Source organism: Rhinatrema bivittatum, chromosome 7, assembly GCF_901001135.1.
Source record: "Rhinatrema bivittatum chromosome 7, aRhiBiv1.1, whole genome shotgun sequence".
Classification (NCBI taxonomy): Eukaryota; Metazoa; Chordata; class Amphibia; order Gymnophiona; family Rhinatrematidae; genus Rhinatrema; species Rhinatrema bivittatum.
In genome coordinates, this window is record NC_042621.1 from 10,542,988 (window position 1) to 10,566,364 (window position 23,377).

At 45.5% G+C, this 23,377-nt stretch overlaps 1 protein-coding gene across 1 annotated transcript in view; it reads left to right on the forward strand.

The window, feature by feature from the left end:
- The window catches only part of PKD1L2 (polycystin 1 like 2), a 122,130-nt gene that overhangs the window by 43,803 nt on the left and 54,950 nt on the right, over window positions 1-23,377 (forward strand). Inside the window, exons 21-28 of the mRNA XM_029610621.1 lie at window positions 979-1,110; window positions 5,360-5,585; window positions 5,910-6,103; window positions 15,211-15,441; window positions 16,320-16,421; window positions 17,538-17,716; window positions 20,802-20,948; window positions 23,110-23,309. Coding sequence (XP_029466481.1) covers window positions 979-1,110; window positions 5,360-5,585; window positions 5,910-6,103; window positions 15,211-15,441; window positions 16,320-16,421; window positions 17,538-17,716; window positions 20,802-20,948; window positions 23,110-23,309 — 1,411 coding nt within the window. The remainder of the gene's footprint in view (window positions 1-978; window positions 1,111-5,359; window positions 5,586-5,909; window positions 6,104-15,210; window positions 15,442-16,319; window positions 16,422-17,537; window positions 17,717-20,801; window positions 20,949-23,109; window positions 23,310-23,377) is intronic.

Genomic DNA, 23,377 nt, shown 5'->3' on the forward strand with positions numbered 1-23,377 from the left:
CCTGACAGCAATGGAGCAAAACTCTCAAGCTAAAAGCAAATTCTATCGTTAAAGCAGCGTTTCAGCCTCTTGGCATTTGGGATTTGATTAATTCGTGCCTCCTGTTCTCTTCAGCATTTTCTTTTTCATTGTCAGTTAAGGTGCTGCTGATTAAATAACATAAATAAATAAAAGAAATGCAGGATGAAAGGAATAAAGCAGCTTCTTAACTGGAGCTTGGAGGAGACCAGTTTGCCACGGTTCCACATTAGAGGTTGCAGTAACTCTGAATCCTCAGACATGGCTGTGAAATCAACCATTGCATAAGACAAGTGGGCAGGCTGGGCGGGCCAAATCATCCTTCTCTGTTTCCATCTCCTTTGTTACTAAAGGTGCCACTCTCGCTGGGGATAGCAACAGGCTTGGCTCTGTCTCCCTGATGCTCTGGAGCAGCCTCATGGCCCTGGTCACTGTCCTTACATAAATCCATTATTCCCAGAGACACGGCGTCCTAAAAGCCACGGAGTCTGTGAGTCTGACGCCATCTGGTGGTTTGAATGCAAACCACGCAACATAATGGAATTGTTTTTAATCTTGCTCCTTTGGATCAACAGGAATTGGTCTCGGTTGGCGTGTGGTGCCACATGTCTTCATTTGCAACTTAGCTGGGGATTTTTTTTTTCCTCTGTTTTATATCCCCCTCCTAACTCTTCGCAGTGATAATCCTTGGCTGGGGTGGGGGTAGGGACCCAGGAACATTTCTGGAGCCCTGCAGTTGTGGGACCTAAATCTGACCATTAGGTGTCGCCATTGCACAGCGGCTATGACTCCCTCACTATAGGGAGCAGAAGACCTAAGGCAGGGATTGATCCCTCCTTATGACAGCCACTAAGGCAAACCCCCCCCCCCCCCCCCACCTCTTTTTTTTAAATATCTTGTAAATAATATGCTGGAAGACAGTAGGATAACATCATTATTTTTTTTCCTGCTCTGTTGCAGATGGTGAGCTTTGCTCTGAATCCCTTCTCCTCCAGCAATGGCTTTGAGATCAGCGGAGCTGTGGGAGGATTGAGCCTCACCAGTGCTGAGGGCTCCGTTATACCCGTCACAGACCTGAAAGAGCATATTGAGGTAAGTTAAGCTCAGGAGAGAAACCGCTAGTGGCTCAAAGGGCAAGTACAATAATGCCGAAGTAGCCAGAGTGGCTGGCAGAGATAGGCTAGGAAAAACATTTGCACACTGTAAAATACTTAGGGATCAGTCTGAACATCGGGCCTCTCTCACCCTCCACACACAGTAAGAAATCGAGGGAGGAGACCGAACGGAGCAAAGATACTTAGAAAATGGGTCTGAAAACTAAATGTTAGGATTCGTGGGTTTCGTGGACCCTTGGCCCGAGGTGGAGGTTGATACTACCTGAAGGATGGAGCCCCACGGGTCCTCACCATCGGGAGGCAAGGTCAGCTGTAGCAGGGGACATGACTGTAGTTCAGTAGAGAGAGAACGACCTGTGTCACTGCCACGTGACTGCAGGTATCTGCACTGAGAGATACTGTGAGGCGTCCCGAGGAGCGGGACGAAGGAGTCACAGTACTGAGGCAGGACAGGAGCTACAAGTGCCAGAGCAGGAACCTCCAAGACAGAGGAGCACTAGGCAGGCCCCGAGGAGCGGGGAGAGCAGAGACAGGCTCTTCTGGAGGAGTGATGCAGAGACTGTCCCGAGGGGTGGGACAGCGTGGCAACAGGTGATGACGTAGGGGCTGCCCCGAGGAGCAGGGAAGCGAAGAGTCAAGTCTCTGATGTAGTGACGTAGGCTGCCCCAAGGAGTGGGGAAGCGTAGAGCAAAGCCACTGGTGTAAAGGCGTTGAGACTGCCCCGAGGAGCGGGGAAGTGTAGAATCAAGTCTCAGATAAAGTGATGTAGAGGCTGAAAGCGTAGACTCCGGTGTGGTAAGGTAGAGACTGCCCCGAGGAGCGGGGAAGCGTAGAGATGGGCTCTCTGATAGGCAGTGCTTGAGGCAACCCCAAGGAGCGGAGGAGCGAGCAGGCAGGAACTCTAATGAGGAGCGCAGGAGCTACCCCGAGGAGCGGGGAAGCTTGGAGACCAGGTCTCCCAAAGGAAGCGCAAGCAGGCCCCCGAGGAGCGGGTACCCGAGTCAGAGTCCAGATCAGCAGGTGGAGATCCAAAGCAGGAACCACGGGTCCGGAGAGACAGGAACAAGCACTTGTGAGGCGAAGGAACTCGTTGCCAAGGGAGGTGCTTATAAATCCCAAGCTTGTGATGTCATCAGTCGGGGATGCCCCTGAGGTTCCCACCATTGTGCCTTTAAAGTGAGGCTCGGTGGTGTGTGCCTAGGAAGGCCTGGATTGGTGTGTAGGTCGGCGGCGTCCCAACCGCCACGAGGAGTCTCAAGAGATAGGAGGTACGCGGTGATGGTAACTAGCTACAGCTACAAGTTCACCTGGAGAGGAGAGCAGTGCAATACATAATGTGAGTTGGGTCGGCCGCAGCCGCCCGCAGCCAATGGTCATAACACTAAAAGACTGTGATTGGACAGAAAATGACTGTGCCAAAAAGTTCCGCTCTGCGCACAGTCATCTGGGATCTCCCTGGCTTATTGTTGATAAAGCAGTTAAAGGGTTTTCCCTCCATAAAGCTCTCTGTTTTATAAGGGCAGTAAGTGGAGTCACTCCTGGAAGACAGATCTCGCATCAGTTCAAGGGTAGGTGGGAGGCACTCGATTCAATGCATAGCAAACACCTACTCCCCCGACCCCATCTCACCAACACACATAGACACAGGGAAGCTCACAGTCGTTTGTGTCTAGCCAGCTATGTAGCCAGGCTTGGCTTATTCCCTATTTGGCTCTTCCTCTTTCAATCAGTGAAAGTCTTTGCATGAGTCACAGGGTTTCAACCAATCAGAGGGAGAAGTCAGATGTCATGAGGCTGATATTCAAAAAATGTTGCGTCCCTAAATTCAGGCTGCTAAGTTAGGTGCCCATTTTCAGCTTAAAATTCACCTACACTTAGGGCCCTAAAACTCGTGGGCCTAAATTTTTCACCGCTAATCAATGGCCTAAATCAGTGCTAGGCACCCAACTTTCTTTCCCCCATGCTAACTCTGCCCCCGTAGCCACCCACTAGGAAATTAGGATCCTAAATTTAAGGACTCAGTCCTAGTAAATTTTCAAAAGGGCCAACTTAGGAGCCGAACTCTCAGTTAGAAGCCTAAACTCCTTGAAAATTGATCGCCATTGTCTATCCTACCAATCATGCCATGCACTGGGCACATACATTTATTTTTTCAGCAGGTTTAATCCACCTGGTTAGGCCAGAATCCAAACAGCTTCATCCTTCCAGTGGAATCAGGTGGCAGGCCATCATCTTCCCAACCCCCACTCCTCCCCACCCACATTGCATAGGTTCTCAGGGTCAGCCAAAAGGCCAAGAAGCTGCATAATCTAGATCTTATATCTGATCATGGCCAAAAAAGGCCAAGAAGCTGCATATTTCATTGGTTTAGAAGTGTAGCAAGTTTCCATTGTTACTACTGAGCACGAGAAGAGTTATATCAAGATCAGAACTTGCCTGTCTTGGATGACTGGACTTAAGACATGAGTAATGATATGTTACAGGGTATGTGTATTGTCAGCGTGTCCTTGACCATACAGAATGTTGGAATGCACCGTAGCTCACTCTTTCAATTTCCTTCCCACATGCATCAGCAGTCAGTTCATAGGGGGGAGGGGGGGGATAAGAGATCACTTGCATGCCAAGAGGCACATCTTGCATGTTAAAATGTGAAAAGAAAACCTTATTAAGGTAGTTTGTGTCTTTGTGAACTCCATGGGTTGCCAGTGTGGTTGTGCACTCATGTTAAGTTACTCACTCTTACATTTAGAGTTCTGAACAATATTGGTCCTCAGTAACTCAAAACCTGTTTGAACTGGTACACTCTGAGGAAAACGTTGCGATCTGCACACGACCGGCTGTTGAGCAGTCCACTGATACATGAGTTACGCCAAATGAAGTCTAGGACAAGAACTTTTTCTGCCTGTGGAACTCTCCACCTTTCAGAAAAAACCCCCAGATAAAAACAATGGGCTCTTTTCTAAATGATTTTTAGGAGTGGGGGAGAGAATGTACCCTAAACGATTTCCTATGGTAAAGTAATATCTAAATTCTGATAGATATGAGATGAAGGAGACTTTTCCATACCCGAGTGTTTAATCTTGATTTAGGAGCTGAGAAGTTTGGTTTGGCACCTGTTTTATATTTGAAGTGTTGTCTTGTGTTTTTTTGTATTTAGGCTTCTGTTTTGATGTACTGATGACTTGTGACACATCCAGTTCATTTGTGTTACTGTCTATGTCTTTGACACCTGCATGTGGATAACACATTGAAATCGTCGGTTCAGTGTGCTACGGCAGTCAAAAAAGCAAACAGAATGTTGGGAATTATTAGAAAGGGAATGGTGAATAAAACGGAAAATGTCATAATGCTTCTGTATCGCTCCATGGTGAGACCGCACCTTGAATACTGTGTACAATTCTGGTCGCCGCATCTCAAAAAAAGATATAATTGCGATGGAGAAGATACAGAGAAGGGCGACCAAAATGATAAGGGGAATGGAACAGCTCCCCTATGAGGAAAGACTAAAGAGGTTAGGACTTTTCAGCTTGGAGAAGAGACGGCTGAGGGGGGATATGATAGAGGTGTTTAAAATCATGAGAGGTCTAGAGCAGGTAGAAGTGGATCGGTTATTTACTCTTTCGGATAATAGAAAGACTAGGGGGCACTCCTTGAAGTTAGCATGGGGCACATTTAAAACTAATCGGAGAAAGTTCTTTTTCACTCAACGCACAATTAAACTCTGGAATTTGTTGCCAGAGGATGTGGTTAGTGCAGTTTGTATAGCTGTGTTTAAAAAAGGATTGGATAAGTTCTTGGAGGATAAGTCCATTACCTGCTAATAATTAAGATGACTTAGAAAATAGCCACTGCTATTACTAGCAACAGTAACATGGAATAGACTTAGTTTTAGGGCACTTGCCAGGTTCTTATGGCCTGGATTGGCCACTGTTGGAAACAGGATGCTGGGCTTGATGGACCCTTGGTCTGACTCAGTATGGCATGTTCTTAAGTGCTTTGATGAATGAAGTTTAAGTTATATGTTTTTGGCTCTGTTTGTGTTTGGTGTTTTTCAATTTGGTATATTTATGTATTATGAAGCATTTTAATTGTAATTTCTAATACTGTGTGAAATATTGATGTAGTGGCATTTTAATTTGTGCCCTGCCATGGGCAATCGTTGAAAAGGCAGCTAGGAAATGTGCTAATTTAAATTAAAATGTAATTCTCTGTGTATTTATGCTTAGATAATTCTTCCAAGAGCGTCTGTACCTCAAGAAGACAGGAGTCTGCTGAATCTGGGAAACTTCTCTGCTTTGCAAATTAACGTCACCTCCTCCAATGCCTCCCTTGTGATCCACTTAGAGCTAGAATGGGAGATCCCACTGATGCTGTACTTGGGATATGGGTATCACCCGAATGAGACAAGCTATGATGTTAAAACCCATCTACCTAACAAGCAGTTTACCGGAGGTAAGAGGAGGCGGCAGGGTCTCTGAGTCCTGACGTTGTCCGGTAAGCTGACATTAGAAGCACTTGCGACTGAGTTTGCTCGATTCAAGATCCTTTTCTCACAAATGGGTGTCATTTCTCAGAATAAATAACAAATATCCTTACTCGGCGATTCACCCCACTAGTCTTTGTTGGGAGTCATAATTAGCTGTCAGGCAGGGTTGATCAGAAAGCCTTTCCTGCATATACTAGGGGCTGCAGGGAGTCCCTGTAAAGGGCACAGAGCACATTTTGCTGCTGCGGAGTTTTCACTTCACAATGGTAACCAAACTGTTTCTTTTTAAGATGAGGGGCATACTTGGGTTCTCAGTCCAGAAGAACTGCTCTATGGAGAAGGAACTTACTACTTAACAGTGAGACATGACCCAGAAGAAGACCTTCCCAACAAAGACAACATAACTCTAGCCATCACCTGCTTCACCTCCCAGTGTGTATTTTGGGACGAGCTCCATAGCAACTGGAGCAGTGCTGGATGTCACGTGAGTAGATTGTTTAAAGCGACTCTTACCATGAGGTCTTCTACTTGGAAATTAAGAAACCAGTCCATACCACTACTACTGTACGTTTCATACTGGGTTAGCCCGATGGCTCAGGTGGTACGTGTTATGCATTACCAAGCAGAAGGTCCTCAGTGAGAGCTAGGCATGATGCATCTGAAATAAAACAACATAAAGCCATTTTATTTCTGTCATTCTAGAAAAGAAATGAAACAAAAAAATAACAATAAATAGAAAATAAAACAAAAAAGAATGGATTTTTTTTTTCCATGTACACTCCTAGTAAAGAGAAATAAATTATTTCTGTGGGATTCTGCTGTGGATCTCAGGGGACAGGCACCAAAATAAATGCAGGAAATGTTCATGCTGCTAGCAGTGTATTTGCCCCTTCCTGTTATGGTGCAGAATGGCATGGGATAAAAACTGTGGATCCCTAAAGGCTAGAGGTGGCAATTAAGGAAAGGGTGCATGAGGCAACCAGCATGGAGCGGCAGCTGCTACCCCTAACAGAAGTCATGGGGATTATTACCCTTAACCAATAAGCTTTCATCATTTTAACGCAACTGCAACATCGCTCTCTGTCTCAACGGCAGGGGGAGAAAGGGGAATAGGATTCAGATGACGGCCAATGCTGGGCCTTGACTTTTGTGGTCCAGGGTACTGGTATGCAGACATTAGGGGAAAGCACAGGACTGCTTCTACAGCCAAGTCCAAAAGAAAAGCACATTGAAACAGCATTGTCTGAATTATCAAGAAAGAGGATTCTATGGAAGGCTGCTCACCTTGTAAAACTCTAGCTAGAAGTAATTTTGGTATGGGTTTGACAGTTGCTTGCTTTTGATTGTTAATATTACTATCCCTAACAGAAACATGGGGGTAACCTGCACAAAGCAACAGTTACTGCCCTTAACATAAACATGGGGGAAACCTGCATGGAGCAGCAGTTATCACCCCTAACAGAAACATGGGGGTAACCTGCACGAAGCAGCAGTTACTGCCCATAACATAAACATGGGGGTAACCTGCATGGAGCAGCAGTAACTCCCCTTCCCTCTATGAACCAGGATCAGTCCACACCATGGGTTATGTCCCCCCTCCAGCAGATGGAATCAGAGCAAAAACTGAGAGGGTGGTCCCTCATAACTGGTGCGCCCTCTGTAAACCTTCAGTATTTCTCTGACTCCAGTAGATGGCAGTTGCACCTTCGGTTCCCCAGTTCATTGAGAGGATAGTTTACAGAATTTCTTTATTCTTTGTTTTCCTCTAATTCTTTCCTTGGATGGATCATAGTTATAAAGTTTAAAAAAAAAAAAGCAGCCTGTGTTCAGCTTCTCTGGAGACTTGCAGGCAGAACTTTGTTTTCAGTGACAGATCTGTCTTGTATATTCCGTCTTATGTTATTCTGTTGTTTTTGGGGGTAAGTGTTTACTTATTTCTTACAGCCAATATTTCAGCTGCCTTATGGGTGAATGTTGGTGGTCCAACCTCTCCCCCATGACCCCCTGCTGCTCTGAGATGCCGTTTCTTCCTCGGGGCAGCCTAACAGTTGCAGAGACGCGCCATTCCTCTGACTGAACGGGAGAGCGGGTCGTTTCTGACAGGTAGCAGCGCTGAATTTCTTGTTCCTGTGAGGAGCTGGGTGCAGAGGGAGGGGTGGTCCAGTCCCTTCCCTGTGGAGACCCCTGAGAAGCATCATACCTCAGGTCTCTCATCAGAGAAGTAAAATCCCTCTGTCACTTTAACATCCCTGAGAAGCCTCATACCTCAGGTCTCTCGTCAGAGAAATAAAATTCCTCTGACACTTTAAGACCACTGAGAAGCTTCATATCTCAGGTCTCTCATCAGAGAAGTAAAATCCCTCTGTCACTTTAACATCCCTGAGAAGCCTCATACCTCAGGTCTCTCGTCAGAGAAATAAAATTCCTCTGACACTTTAAGACCACTGAGAAGCTTCATATCTCAGGTCTCTCATCCGAGAAGTAAAATCCCTCTGTCACTTTAACATCCCTGAGAAGTCTCATACCTCAGGTCTCTCATCAGAGAAGTAAAATCCCTCTGTCATTTTAACATCCCTGAGAAGTCTCTGGTCTCTTGTTGTCAGAGAAGTAAAATTCCTCTGTCATTTTAACATCCCTGAGAAGTCTCATACCTCAGGTCTCTCATCAGAGAAGTAAAATCCCTCTGTCACTTTAAGCTCTACAATACCAATTCCATCTGGCTATGTTCATTACTAAGAATTTATAGACCGACCAGACAACTCCGTTCCCTTGACTAGTACCCACAATAAAATCCGTTAGCTTAGCATTAACCCGTAAACGAGCATTCTCTGTTGCCGGCCCAATACTGTGGAACACACTCCCAAAACATATCCGCCTGACAGCCAACCATACAGAATTTAAGAAATTACTAAAAACTCACCTTTTCACCCGCGCATATAATTTATACTAAGGATTATCACATTACATCATGATTGTTAATCTAATTGTCTATTTTCATAAATTTTAATTTGTTTGTATATGAAATTTTTAATTTGTTTGTATTTTATGTATTGCTTATTTATGTATGTGCAAGTATGTAAACCGCCTAGACGGATAGTCCCCTACCCATTGTGCGGTATACAAAAATTTTAAATAAAATAAATAAATAAAGCTGCCTGGAGGGGAAAAGAAAAAGTAAAAAGAGGAAAGGTTTTTACTTTTTATTAATCGGTACCCTGTACAAGGACCAGCAGCTTACGGGGGAAGGAGCGGAGAGCAGTTCTCTATCTCCCGCTTGCAGCAGTCGGGCACGGAAGGACTTTGCCGTTCCCACGGCAGCTCCTCACTCCCCTCCCTCCCGATGCCTCGATTTCTATTTTGTATCCACATGTGGAGAGCCAGCCTGCTGCACCTGTTTCTTTGCCAGACGGGGGAAGGGAATTCTCATTTTACTACTGATTTTGTACTTTTAGTACACTGAATTTAAGCCCTGTGCAACCAGCTGACCTAGAGCCTGCCTCTCCTCCCGATGCGGCCCCTCCCCGAGACAGCAGGCCTTGTCTTCTAAGTTTGTGATTTTAATGCACAAAGCTTTTTTCAGAAGCGGAGGCTGAATGGCAGGAGGAGGGATTTATACCAGCAAAGGTCCCCAGGCCATCAGGGGTGTTGGATCCCTCTAGAGGACAGTCAGGACGGACAGCTGTTAATGTCTCGGGGTCTTTAGCTCCTATTCTCATTTCAGGTCTTCAAGCTATAGGTATTACTGGTACAGTATTAAATTGGTTTTCATCTTTTCTTACCGACCGCCCCCAGCAGATTAATATCAACCATCATTCCTCTACCTCATACACAATCTCATCTGGCGTCCCTCAAGGTTCATCATTATCTCCAATATTATTTAATATATATCTCCTCCCGCTATGTCATATATTATCCTCTCTTAATCTACAATTCAAAATCTACGCAGGCGATATTCAATTTCTTGTTCCCTATAAAACATTATGGTCTGATACTTTATCATTGGTTTCACTCTATCTATCTACCATTAACTCCTGGCTGTCTCACAACCGTTTGAAACTCAATCCATCAAAAACTGAAGTAGTACATTTAACATCCATTACAGATTCTTCTATAGGTCCTCCTTCACACTTGACAATTAATGGTTTATCAATCCCAATAACTCAATACGCAACAAATCTTGGAGTAATCATAAACACTGATTTATCCATGAAACAGCAGATCTCTTCCCTAACAAATAAATCTTTCTACAAACTTCAACTCTTAAAGCGTCTTCGCCCACTTTTGTTTCATCGTGATTTCAGATCTGTTCTTCAATCTTTTAATTTTTTCTGGCTTAGACTACTGTAATGCTCTCTACTTAGGCCTGCCCGACTCTTCTATACATTCATTGCAATTAGTTCAAAATAGTGCAGCACGTTTATTATCAGGCATCTCCATTCGTAATCATATTACCCCCATTCTATATTCTTTTCACTGGTTGCCCATAAAATACAGGATAAAATATAAAGTACTCTCAATCATTCATAGCTTAATTCATAACCCCTCTTCCACTTGGCTTTGCTCATTACTCTGCATTTACAAACCCACCTGGCACTTAAGATCGCTTTCCCAAAACCTTTTAGATACGCCATCTCCACGACAGGCCAGATTAGACATCACTAGAAAGAGGTCATTCTCCGTAGCAGGACCATCCCTTTGGAACTCTCTACCCAATCCCCTTCGCCTTATATCAAATCCTCATCACTTCAAAAAGTCTCTAAAAACATATCTTTTTCAACTCGCATTTAATATTCCATCACAATATTCTTCTACCAAAAATCTATCTCTCACTACCACAATCCCATCCACCTGACATTCACTCCCAGATTCCATATTCTCATCATGGTACAGTCACCTCTTTTCTTTTTCTTTCATTTTATAAAAAAAATTGTTTTCGCTAATATTTATCTAGCTATTATTTTTTATGTATATTTTTATTCTTAATTTTATTTTCATTGTTTTTATCTATATTTGTAAACCGTTTTGACAAAACTCTATTTGAAAAGCGGTATATAAATACTTTTAAATAAAAAAAAAATGAAAAAAAAAATAATCTGCTGGACCCTGGGTTGCAGGACCTTCTCCTTGGGGATGCAGACGGGGACATTGATGGGTCCACCCCAGATGAGTTGGACCAGATCATTAAATTGCTTGGAGAGAATAAGGTGCATAAATTGCCGGAAGATCGTTACTACACAGACCCAGTTCAGAGGCCAACGGCGTTGTCATCAGACTAGTCCGGTGCCTCACAGGACTCCCTCTTCGAGGTCGCAGTCAAGGTCTCATTCCTTTCGAGGTCAGAGACCGGGATAGGTTCCCAGGATAGGAGGACATCTTTCCCTCTTCTACGAGGAGTGGATTAAAATCACCTTGGATATTCTACGGCACGGTTACGCTTTAGAATTTGCTCGACCTCTCAGAGACAGGTTTGTCTTCTCTCCGTGCGGTCTCATCAAACAGTGCGCAGTGCGACAAACACTGAATCAGCTCCTGGATTTGGGTGCCATTCTCCCGGTGCTGGTACTGGAACAAGGGTTCGGCCATTATTCTGTCTACTTCGTAGTCCCCAAGATGGTCAACAGGACTCTCAAGATACCACACTTCAGGTTGGAAACCCTGTGCTCAGTGATTGCCGCGGTACACTGGGGAGAGTTCCTCACATCCTTGGACTTTACAGAGCCTTATCTTCATATCCCCATCCTGTAGGAGCATCAGCACTTCCTCCGCTTCAAGATTTTAGGGCAGCATTTCCAGTTCCAGGCCCTGCCATTTGGCCTTGCGACCGCTCCTCGCACCTTCACCAATGTTATGGTGGTGGTGGCCCTACAAAGGGAAGGGATTCTGGTCCATCCCTATTTGGATGACTGGCTCATCCTGGTGAAGTCCACGGATTTGCGACAGAACTCAGTGGAAACAGTATTACTTCTCCACCAATCGCTAGGCTGCATCGTCAATTTTGCCAAGAGCAGCCTTACTCCGGCGCAGTCACTCGACTTTTTGGGAGCTCATTTCGGCACCAAAGTGGGCACAGTCTCTCTTTGTTTGGATCGGGCCTAATCTCTCCTCTCTCAGATTCAGTGCTTTCGGAACCTCCGAGTTCCACTGCTTGGGACTATCTCCAGGTGCTGGGCTCCATGGCCTCCACTATAGATGTAGTGCCTTGGGCGTTTCCCACATGCGTCCCTTGCAAAGAACATTTCTCTCCCGTTGGAAGTCGGTGTTTCGGGAATTTCAGACTCTGCTGCCGCTATCATCTCTAGCCAAGGACAGCCTGACCTGGTGGCTCAACCTGTATCACTTGCTAAGAGTAGTGGACCTAGTGGTTCCGCAGTGGGTGATCATTACGACAGATGCCAGCCTTGCCGGCTGGGGGGCTGTGTGCAGACGCCAATCGACACAGGGGCAGTGGACGCCAGTTCAGGCAGTGTGGCCCATCAACTGTCTGGAGACAAGAGCGGTTCGTCTGGCGCTGAAGCGCTTTCTGCCTCTAGTCCAAGGCCGAGTAGTCCGAATCCTCTCTGACAACGCAACGACAGGGGTGTACATCAACTGTCAGGGAGGGACAAGGAGTCTCCATATCGCTCAGGAGACGAACAAGCTAATGCCGTGGGCAGAACTCCATTTGTCCCATCTGGCGGCGTCTCACATTGCAGGTGTAGACAATGTTCAAGCGGACTTCTTACGTCGCCAACGATTAGTTCCCGGGGAGAGAGAGCTGTCCAGAAAGCAGTGTCACTCCTCTTCACGCGATGGGGGACTCCCCATCTCGATCTGATGGCCACTCAAAGGAGCGCAAAGACTCCGTGCTTCTTCAGTTGCAGAAGAAGAACAAGGCGCAGAGGGCGTCAATGCCCTAGTCCCCTCCCATGGCCGCAGGACCTCCTGCTCTACGTCTTTCCGCCTTGGCCCCTAGTGGGAAAGGTGCTCCGAAGAATAGAGAGTCACCAGAGGCCCATGATTGGTAGCTCCGGAATGACCTTGACGGCCGTAGTTGGCACACTTGGTCAACCCTAGCGGTGGACGGCCCGCTTTGGCTGGGACATCTGCCAAACCTTCTCCGATAGGGCCCAGTATTTTTTGACCAGGGAGATCGCTTCTGTCTGGCCTGGCTTTTGAGCAGCGCCGGCTGAGAAGACGAGGGTACCCAGAAGCTGTTATCTCCACTCTTCTCAAGGCTAGGAAGTCTTCCACCTTCATGTCCTATGTCCGGGTCTGGAATGTTTTTGAGTCTTGGGGCCAGTCCACACAACCTTCTCCACGTCATGCGACAATACCCCAGATCTTATCTTTCTTGCAGCGAGGTCTAGAGATGGGATTAGCCTTCAATTCCCTCAGAGTACAGGTGGCAGCCCTTGGTGCCCTCCATCATCAGGATGGAACTATTCTTTCATCGCACCCTGACATAGTCCGGTCCTTAAAGGGAGTAAAGCATGTGAAGCCACCGATGCACAATTTAGGCCCTTCGTGGAGCTTGAATTTGGTCCTTCGAATTCTAGGCGATCCACCATTTGAACCTCTTAAGAGAGCTACCCTCAAGGACCTCACTCTCAGGACAGTATTCCTGGTGTCTATCTGTTCCACTCGCAGAATTTCGGAGCTTCAAGCCTTGTCAGTAGAGAGCCTTATCTACGCTTCACGGATTCAGGGGTATCCTTGTGTACCGTACCATCTTTTCTACCAAAGGTGGTCTCGTCCTTTCATTTGAATCAGTTGGTGGAGCTGCCATCCTTCCAGGACGAGGATGCCAGATAGTTTAGACGCCTTGATGTCAAGCTCATCCTCCTTCGATGTCTGGAGGCTACCAATGCTTCTGTTTATCAGATCCCTTCTTGTCCTCTGGAGTGGTCCCCAGAAGGGAAACAAGGCTTCTAAAACCACCATTGCCTGCTGGCTAAAGGAAACAATTTCTACGGTGTACGTTGGCGCTGGGCGTCCACCACCAGTTGGTATAAAGGTCATTCTCTCCGAGCTCAAGCAGCCTCCTGGGCAGAAAGCTGAGTGGCCTCTCCGCAGGAGATTTTCAGAGCGGCTACGTGGAAGTTGTTCCACACATTCGCGCGTCACTATCACTTGAATCTTCAACCATCGATCGTGGGCTCCTTTTGGGGCTCAGGTCATTCGAGCTGGGCTATCAGTGGCCCACGCTACTTAGGGAAGCTTTGGTACATCCCACGGTCTGGACTGATCCTGGTACGTACAGGGAAAAGACAATTATTCCTTACCTGCTAATTTTCGTTCCTGTAGTACCATGGATCAGTCCAGACACCCACCCTATGGATTGTTCGGGGTTCTTTGGGATAATCTTTCAGCTCGACTGTGTAATTATTTCAGGATCGGTTTGGGACTGATTAAGAGTTCAGGTTACAAGTTTTTTGCTTAGACTTGTTTACAGTTGATATTCAATTTTGTATTGATCCATGATATTCAATTTGTATTGATCCATCCAAGGTGTTTTTCCTTATTGCTTGGATATTCTTAATACTGAAGGTTTACAGAGGGCGCACCAGTTATGAGGGTCCGCCCTCTCAGTTTTTGCTCTGACTCCATCTGCTGGAAGGGGGACATAACCCACAGTCTGGACTGATCCATGGTACTACAGGAACGAAAATTAGCAGGTAAGGAATAATTTTCTTTTAACAGAAACATGGGGGTAACCTGCACAGAGCAGCAGTTAATACCCTAACAGAAACATGGGGGTAACCTGCATGGAGTGGCAGTTACTACCCCTAACAGAAACATGGGGATAACCTGCATGGAGTGGCAGTTACTACCCCTAACAGAAACATGGGGGTAACCTGCACGGAGCAGCAGTTACTACCCCTAATAGAAACATGGGGAAAACCTGCACATAGTGGCAGTTACTACCCCTAACAGAAACATGGAGGTAACCTGCACGGAGCGGCATTTACTACCCTTAACAGAAACATGAGGGTAACTTGCACAGAGCAGCAGCTCCTACCATAAAAGAAACATGGGGGTAACCTGTAGGGAGAGGCAGGTACTACCCATAACATAAATATGGAGTTAACCTGCACAGGGCGGAAATTACTACCATAAGAAACTTGTTGGGCAGATTGGATGGACCATTGGTCTTTATCTGCTGTCACCACTATATATTATATCATGCAGTTTTGGAAATGACTGGGTGCTGTTAACTTCATGGCGATACAATTAGTGCTGTGCCAGCATCTGCTGAATATCTGTCACTTCTCTCTTCAGTTCTTTCAGAAAAGGCTTTTGGAAACAAGGCCCTTTGCTAAATGATTCAACGCACTTCTAGTTAGGATGCATAATATTCATATTGAGTTCTGTAGGTTTTTTTGACATTTGTAAAGCCTTGTGGCATTCTAACATGGTCTAATGAGAGAATTGCTTGTAAGGGCTCTTATATTTATGGTACATTATTGTTTGAAAAGAGGATTTCCAGAATGTTCTCTATTTTATTCATGTTAATTCTAATGATATATATAATCACTCAATACATTACTAAGTATTTACAATGCCCCAAGAAATTCTTATCTTGGTACTGAAGTTCTTGTTTTTGGCTTTTAGGTTGGCCCAAAAACTACCCCCAGGAGTACCCAGTGCCTCTGTACACATCTGACCTTCTTCGGCAGTTCCTTCTTTGTCATGCCCAATGCCATTGATGTCAGTAAGACAGCAGAACTGTTCGCCACGTTCGTGGACAATCCCGTGGTAGTCACGACTGTCGGCTGTATTTTTGTCCTTTACGTGCTGATTGCTATCTGGGCTAGAAGAAAAGACATTCAGGATAACGCCAAGGTAAGCTGTTGCAACGGGACAAATTCCTCCTTCTACCAGGTTTAATCTCTCTGGCTAATACTCACAGTCTTACTAGGGATCCAGTAGCTACACAGATGAAAAAGAATATCTTTCTTTATTCTTGTGCCCCCAACAAGGTGAAGCAGCTGTAGAGAGGCATAGCTGCCACTGCCTCACCTTAAATTTTAGCTCAGTGGCACGCCCAGCACCTTCCAGGATACTGAATCCGGTCTTGACCCCCAGCGCAACATGCATCCTGTCTCTCTTCTGGCCCACAACTCCTACCTTTACTGACACAACTGTACAACTATCCTGTGAACTGTTGCGGCCTGGATTCCAGCTTCTTTACTAGCTAACGTGCTTTTCTTTTGCCAGGATTAAAGTTTCACTTTTATGCTTGAGCATCCATGTGATGTGATTGGCCTACTTACTGACCTCCTATATTGTTTTTTAGTTAATTATGGGGTAGATTTTAAAAGGAGCGCACGCGTGTCCATGTGCGCGCAGTTCCCGGCACGTGCACATGGTTGCACCGATTTTATAACATATGGTGCTGTGCGTGGCCCTTTAAAAATTCGCCCTTATATGACTGAATTAACAAATACTGGAGAGTACCTTCTTTTGTTGTCATATCAAGGTTTATGTGACATTTTGCATGTATTTCTTGCAGTATCTAGTACAGAACTTTGATATCAGTAGTTTATTTCTTAAATGATAGTGCCATAGTGAACATGTGAATATCCAAAAGTCAATGAGATATACTCATGACAAATTCACTAGTTCATAATTGCATATGCAATCTATACATCATTGTTGCTGCGGTAGAACTGCAATGTTGTCAGTAGAGGAGACTCACATAATGGTCTAAATCCATGCAGGTACAGATAACAGTGTTGGAAGATAATGATCCATTTGCTCAATATCGTTACCTAGTGACCATTTTTACTGGACATCGCAGAGGGGCAGCCACTACATCCAAGGTACAGCCAGCTTCCAACATTCTGTAGACTACATCCAAGCACAGATAGCATCCAATATTCTGTATAGTAGATGCAAGATATTAGGAAAGAGTATCGTGTAGTAGTTAGAGTGATGGGCTAGGAACCAGTTGAGAGGGGTACAAATCTTGCTTCTTCCATCTTGGGTGCATTATTTTGTCTCTCAATGCCTAGCTGTACCTGGGATGTTCTACAGAGAGCATCCAAGGTACAGAAAGCGTCAAGCATTAAATGTTTTACAGAGAATATCCAAGCTACAGATAGCATCAGATGATCCATGGGATATATTCAAGATAGAAATAGCATCATACAATCTATAGACAACATCCAAGGTACAGACAGCAGTAAACCGTCTGCTGAGTATGTATAACAGATATGGGTGCATAGAGTCTGAATTTTCAGGCATTTGGAAAGGAATAGAGAACAAAACTGAAAATAGCATAATGCCTTTATATAGATCCACAGTGCGACAGCACCTTGAATATTGTGTGCAGTTCTGGTCGCCACATCTCAAAAAGACATAGCAGACATAGAAAAGGTACAGAGAAGGACAAGGAAAAAGAGAAAGGCTCCCTGTGGAGAAAAGCTAAACAGATTAGGGCTCTTTAGCCTGGATTTGAGAAGACCAAGAGGGGATATGGCAGATTTATAAAATCATGAGTGAAGTGGAACGGGTAAATAGGGAGCAGTTGCTCACCCTTTTAAATAACACTAGGACTAGGGGATACACCATGAAACCAGCAAACGGCAGATTTAAAACAAATGAAAAGAAGTATTTTTTCATTCAGCGCACAATCAAGCTATAGAGTCTGTTGCCAGAGGATGTGGTCAAGGCAACTAACACAGCGGGGTTCAAAGGAGGATTGGAGATTGTTCCTGAAAGAAAAGTCCATAGACAGTTATTAGTCAGGTAGCACTTATCCCTGAGAGTGAGATACAAGAATAAGATCAACCTTCGAGGATCTGCTGGGTACTTGTGACCTGGACCGGCCACTATCAGAGACAGAGTGCTGGGCTCGTTGGACCTTGGTCTGACCCAGGATGGCACTTCTTATGATAGTTGCATGTATATTCCCTAAAACGCTTTTTTTTTCCCAGGTAACTCTCACACTCTATGGTTCTGAAGGAGAGAGCGAGCCTCATCATTTGTATGACCCAGACAAGTCCGTGTTTGAGCGCGGCGGGACTGACATTTTCTTGCTCACCACCTTATTTCCACTTGGAGATTTGCAGCGCATCAGACTGTGGCATGACAATAGTGGGGACAATCCTTCCTGGTAAGAAAGGCCAGACAGCCCGAGAACTCCTGCTAACAATTACGGGGGCAGCATCTTTTTAGTGATGACCGGCAGCTTGAGCGTTTCCAAACAGCCAGCGCCACGGCAGACGTGCGGAGAGCTGAAGGCAGGCGGGGTAATACCATTCTGTTCAACGCTGCCTTATAAGCTATTACTGCTACTATTAACACTGAAAAGAGATTTAAATAAACATTTCACGTACTTGCATTCTGTTTGGAAATTTCTTCCTGTCTTGGATTTTAGATTGGGGTTTTTCACGTTTCCCACTCCAAGCTCAAGACAGGTTTCAAATTCGCCTACATAAGATTTTTCCCTGTCCCTACATTTATACCTAAGGACTCGCCCCAGGGACATAAGGAGCATCAGAGGGAGAAACAGGATTTGAACCCTGGTTCTTAGCTCGGCTGCTCCTCCATGCCCCTTTTAACTTAGGAGTGTCTCTCGCCAGACTGGGTGGCAGAGAGATACATTTGGATTGTAAATGAACTAAGGAACACGTACAATAAAAAGAAGAATTAAAGGCATATAGAGACCAAGCCAACTTACGGGGCCATTTACCAAAATGCGTTGGGACGTTATCGTGCGCAAAATGCGCACGCAAATTTAAAATTAGTATGCGAGTGGGAGGAGTTCGGGCGGAGAAAATGGAAATGAGGGTTGCGATAAAGCAAAGCACAGCAACGCAGGTGTGCGTTATGCCGAAAAGGAGGGAGAGAGCACATCGGTGGAGGCTCACATATAAGTTAACTATTGATACCACTATAAAAGGGGGCATTATGAACTCGGGGTGAGGTTTGTGGGGTGGGGTGGGTTTTGGGGGGGGCAGTTTGACATGCACAGTCATAGTTACAAACAGTGCAGTTGCCATCAGTGAAGATTAATGTGATTTGGAGTGATGAAAGGTAAAAGAAGAGTAGATATGTACCATGTTCTTGCTACCTAGCTTGATGCACTCTCTAGCTAGCTGCAATCTCTCTCTCTCTCTCTCTCTCTCTCCAGCAGCCCGAACCGCCATTTTGCGATAAAAACCTTTTCGGCTGGTAACACAGTTGTGGTGGATTACTCAGTGTGCGTTGTGAAAATAACATGGGGTGTGATAAATGTCTCGCACGTTCTGGTAAACACCTATGCGATGAGGTATCAGGAAAATTAGCCTAACCACGCCCCTTTTCTAATCCGAGTGCTATTTTTGCTATGTTTATAGCGAAATGATGCATCTAGGTCTTAGTATGATATTTATTTATTTTTTTTTATTTATTGGGTCTTATATACCGTCACTCGGGTTCCATCGCAACAGTTCACAGCAATAAATACATTATAAACAGTAAAACAGCCAGGTAAAACATAAGATACATATAAAACTTAAAAGATTACAACTAATAGCGACATTTCATAAAATGATCCTAAAATACATCAAAAACTCCTGTTCACTCCTCCTTCTTTCTCCTAAAATATCTATAGCATTTGAGATTCTGCCTTTTCCTAAAGGTAGACCCAAAGTGGATTATTTATTTATTTATCAAATTTTCTATACTTTCCTTCAGACATGCCGTCACAACGGTTTACATATTTGAAAGAATAAAATACTGGGTTATAAAACTAAAAAGGGTCAAGTTAATATTAAAACTAAGAAAATAAAACGCACAATTCTCAGGCTTAACGTATATGTTACATGCCACTGGGTGCTAGGGATGTGCAGAGGGACGCCATATGTTGCATTTGGGATTCGGATTCGTCGGGGGACGGATATGTTGCATTCGGCCGTAAGGCGCCCCGATTCGTTAATATGTCGATTTCCGACAGTCGGCCCTGCGACATAGTGTGGGCAAAGGCTATCGGCGCCATTTTGAGTAATGGCAGGCGACGCCCCAAGTGCAGGAGGTTGCTCCCGGACCCACACTGGACTTTTGGCAAGTCTTGTGGGGGTCAGGAGGGTCCCCCAAGACTTGCCAAAAGTCCCTGGTGGTCCAGCGGGGGTCTGGGAGCGATCTGCACTCGGACCGTCCCCTGCCATTATTCAAAATGGCGCCGATAGCCTTTGCCCACACTATGTCACAGGGGCTACCGGTGCCATTGGTCAGCCCCTGTCACATGGTAGGAGCACAAGATGGCGCCAATGGCCATGTGATAGGGGCTGACCAATGGCACCGGTGGCCCCTGTGACATAGTGTGGGCAAAGGCTATCGGCGCCATTTTGAAACCGGCAGCCGAGGATGTGAGTGCAGGGGGTGGCTCCCGGACCCCCCGCTGGACCACCATGGAGTTTTGGTAAGTCTTGGGGGGGTCAGGAGGGTGGGGGGTTTGTTTAAATTGGCTTCTTTAGGCGGCCGAATAATTCGGCGAAGATTCGTTTATTCGTGGGGAATCGCAATACGTTTTGCTTCCCCACGAATACAACGAATATGGCCACATCTGTTGCAGATTGCCAATACGTAGGGACCGAATGCACACCCCTACGGGGTGCTATTATATAGAGATGAGGGAAATTGCAAATATATATATATATATTCAATTAAGAGTCGGTATAACACCAGTTGGCCAGAAGTCGCCTGGAAGTGGACAAGTTTTGTGGGATTCATGATCAGGGAGACTACCGGTAGGCAGGTACTAGAGGATGATAGACAAGAAATTCTGTAACGTATGAGTGCAAGATAGGCAATTAGTGTCCTGTTTACGAATGCCTTCTTATCAATGAAATATTTTAATAGTAATATAAATATTATATTGATAAGAAGGCATTCGTAAACAGGACACTCACCTTGCATTCATATTTCTAGCAAAGTTTAGGTGGTAACTCACAGCAAGTAGCTCAGAGGAGAGCCAAATCCACTTGTCCCTGTTTCACAGCTGTGTGTTCGCACCCCACAGGTTCCACTGCCAGTACAGGGGAGCCAAGATAAACCAGGCAGTCGTTATCAGCTGCAAAAAGCATTGTCTGTGAGCTCAATGTAGTCTGAATTGTATTGTATGCTGTTAGATTTCTCTGCCTGGGATGCGTCACATTTGAGAATCACCTTCGAAGCCATGCTCCCCACAAATTCAGTGTTTTGATTTTCTTCGGCAGGTATGTGAACAGGGTGCTGGTCCATGACCCTGCCCTGGATCAGAAATGGTATTTCCTCTGTAATTCTTGGCTCTCCATTGACGTGGGGGAGTGTGTCCTTGATAAAGTATTCACTACCGCAACTGAACAGGACTTGAAACAATTCAGGTAATAAAACCACACGGACCCCGATGGATAAAGACTCTTGGTCTAGCCAGGCTGCCCATAGGTGCTAGCCTACCTTGCTGTCATGTCTTAGTTGATCTGCAATCTTCTCCCTCCCTTCAGCACTAGGTTTCTTTGTGTCTATCTCGTGCATGCTTGAATTCTGCCAGTTTAGTTTAGATTTTTTTTAATTTGATGGTTTCTGATAAAACATCTTGAAGTGAAGAACAAAGAAAATCAACTCCAGAACTGTGCTCTTGGCTCCTTAACTTCTACTGGAGTCTGTTCCAGGTATCCTCCCCGATCCTTTTCAGCTTCCCTCCCGTCAGCTTCTTCTGACCATGCTTGCTGACTGTAAATTTTTTTTTTTGAGGGGGCGGGGTTCATAGCAAACATTGAAAGAAAGGGAAATAATAATGTCAGATTCACTTGGTCATTTGACTGCATAACATTTGCCACCATTGTACTGAAAATGCTACAAAGATTTAGGAAATAGAAGTAGTTAATCTCTTACAGGCCGATACAATATAATGCGCTTGGCCGAGTGCACTGCTAAACACACACTTGGACGCGCATTCAAAATCCCTTATGCAATAAAGGGGATCAGCGCGTCCAAAATGCACGCCCTAACCATCGTGTAGCTAATATCGCTCATCACATGTAAATTCACATTGATGAGGCTGTTACCTATTACCCCCGGAACAGGCGTTAATTCTTGAGAAGCCCCTAGAGTTAACGTAAAAGCAGAAAATACTGCTTTACTGTTCCTTTTTTCGGTTCTTCTGACTTAATATCGTGGCGATATTAAGTAGAAGGAACGGAAAAAAGGAGTAAGGGAAAAAAAATAAAAAACTTGCCAGTGGGTCAGGTTAGGAAACCGGGCCCTCGTAAAATTGGAGGGTACACAGTGCCTGCGAACAGCGATGCCTGCTTTTCCTGCTGGCCTTTTTTTTTGGAATGGAAAATAAATGCACAGAGAGTGGAAAATGCCATCTGTGCATGTCAATTTCCACCCCAACCTCAACCTGGCCCCGGGAATGTCTCCCCTCCATGTGGCTAAAGGCCGGCGCATTGCAGAACGAGGAGCAGACTTTTAGCCAGGTCGAGGCGGGGGGGGGGGGCAATCTTCATACTCCCCGTGGGGCCCGCAAGCCGATTTCCAAAGGAAACCTCCCAGCGGCATTTCTCTTTGAAGGTTTCCTCAGGGGGCCGGTGCTGCGGGGAGCCTTTACCCCGTGTACAGTGCAGGAGCAAAGCACGCGGGGGGCGAAGAGAGCGCAAGGGTATCAAAATGAATTCTCCCCACATACTTTACTGGGCCCAACCCAATCCTGCCCCCTTTTCCATGCAGGGGTAAGTATTCATGCTATGGACTGTGCACACCCATTTCACTGAATGGTGGGGAGGAGGGGGCAATGTTTTCCCCTCATTTACCCACAGAAATCCCTTTGAAAATGTTTCTTAATGTCCAACATACCACAGTGGGAACTCTGTAGAAAGAGACCCGGTGGTGCAGCATATTCAGGAAGCTCACCAGGAGTGCCATTCCTGGCCTTACTCGTAGGGGAGGAGGGAAAGAGGGGATTTGCCAAGTAGCTAGGGAAGGAGGAGAGAAACAAGACCAGTAACTCTGGGTGGGAAGGTGTATCCCAAAGCTTCACCCTCGCATAAGTGGGGAAGAGGAAGAGGTTATGTCACGACTTGTAAGTGGAGGACGGAAGGATAACATCACTGCATGCAGGAGAACACAGGAGAGAGAGAGGATGTAATCGAATGAGAAGGCAGGACAGATGTACTGTAGGACATATTACTGACAGCACTAAATAAGAGGCAATGCACGGCCGTCGTACAGCAGTATAGATGTTGAGCAATTCACAATTACAAAGCTGTGAAATCTCCCAGGAGGGACATTTAGGGGGAAGTAAGCCACACACTTTGCTCTCCAATTGAAATGCACAGGAGGAGGAGAATTTGTTTTGGAGGAGCAATATTGAAAATTGGCTTTCTGATAAAAATGAGGGCTTGTCCTATCTAATAAAAAGGGACGGTTCATTCTAGAGAAACTGTGAGCAGAGATGCTAAAGGATATGGTTGGGAGCAGGAACAAGGAAGGAGCAGACCATGGCGAGGTAGCATCTCACATCGAGCCTTTCTTTTCCCCTAGCAACCTGTTTTTCCTGAAGACCACCCAAGGTTTCAGAGATAGTCATATCTGGTACTCCGTGTTCAGTCGATCCCCGAGAAGCTCCTTCACCCGGGTCCAGAGGGTGTCCTGCTGCTTTTCTCTTCTGCTCTGCACAATGTTGACCAGCATCATGTTCTGGGGTGTGCCCATGGATCCCGCTGAGCAGAAAATGGACTTGGGTAATTCATTCATTTTTTTTGTTAATAAAGAGGTCCATGTTCAAAGGTTTTATCCTGGTAACTTTTCA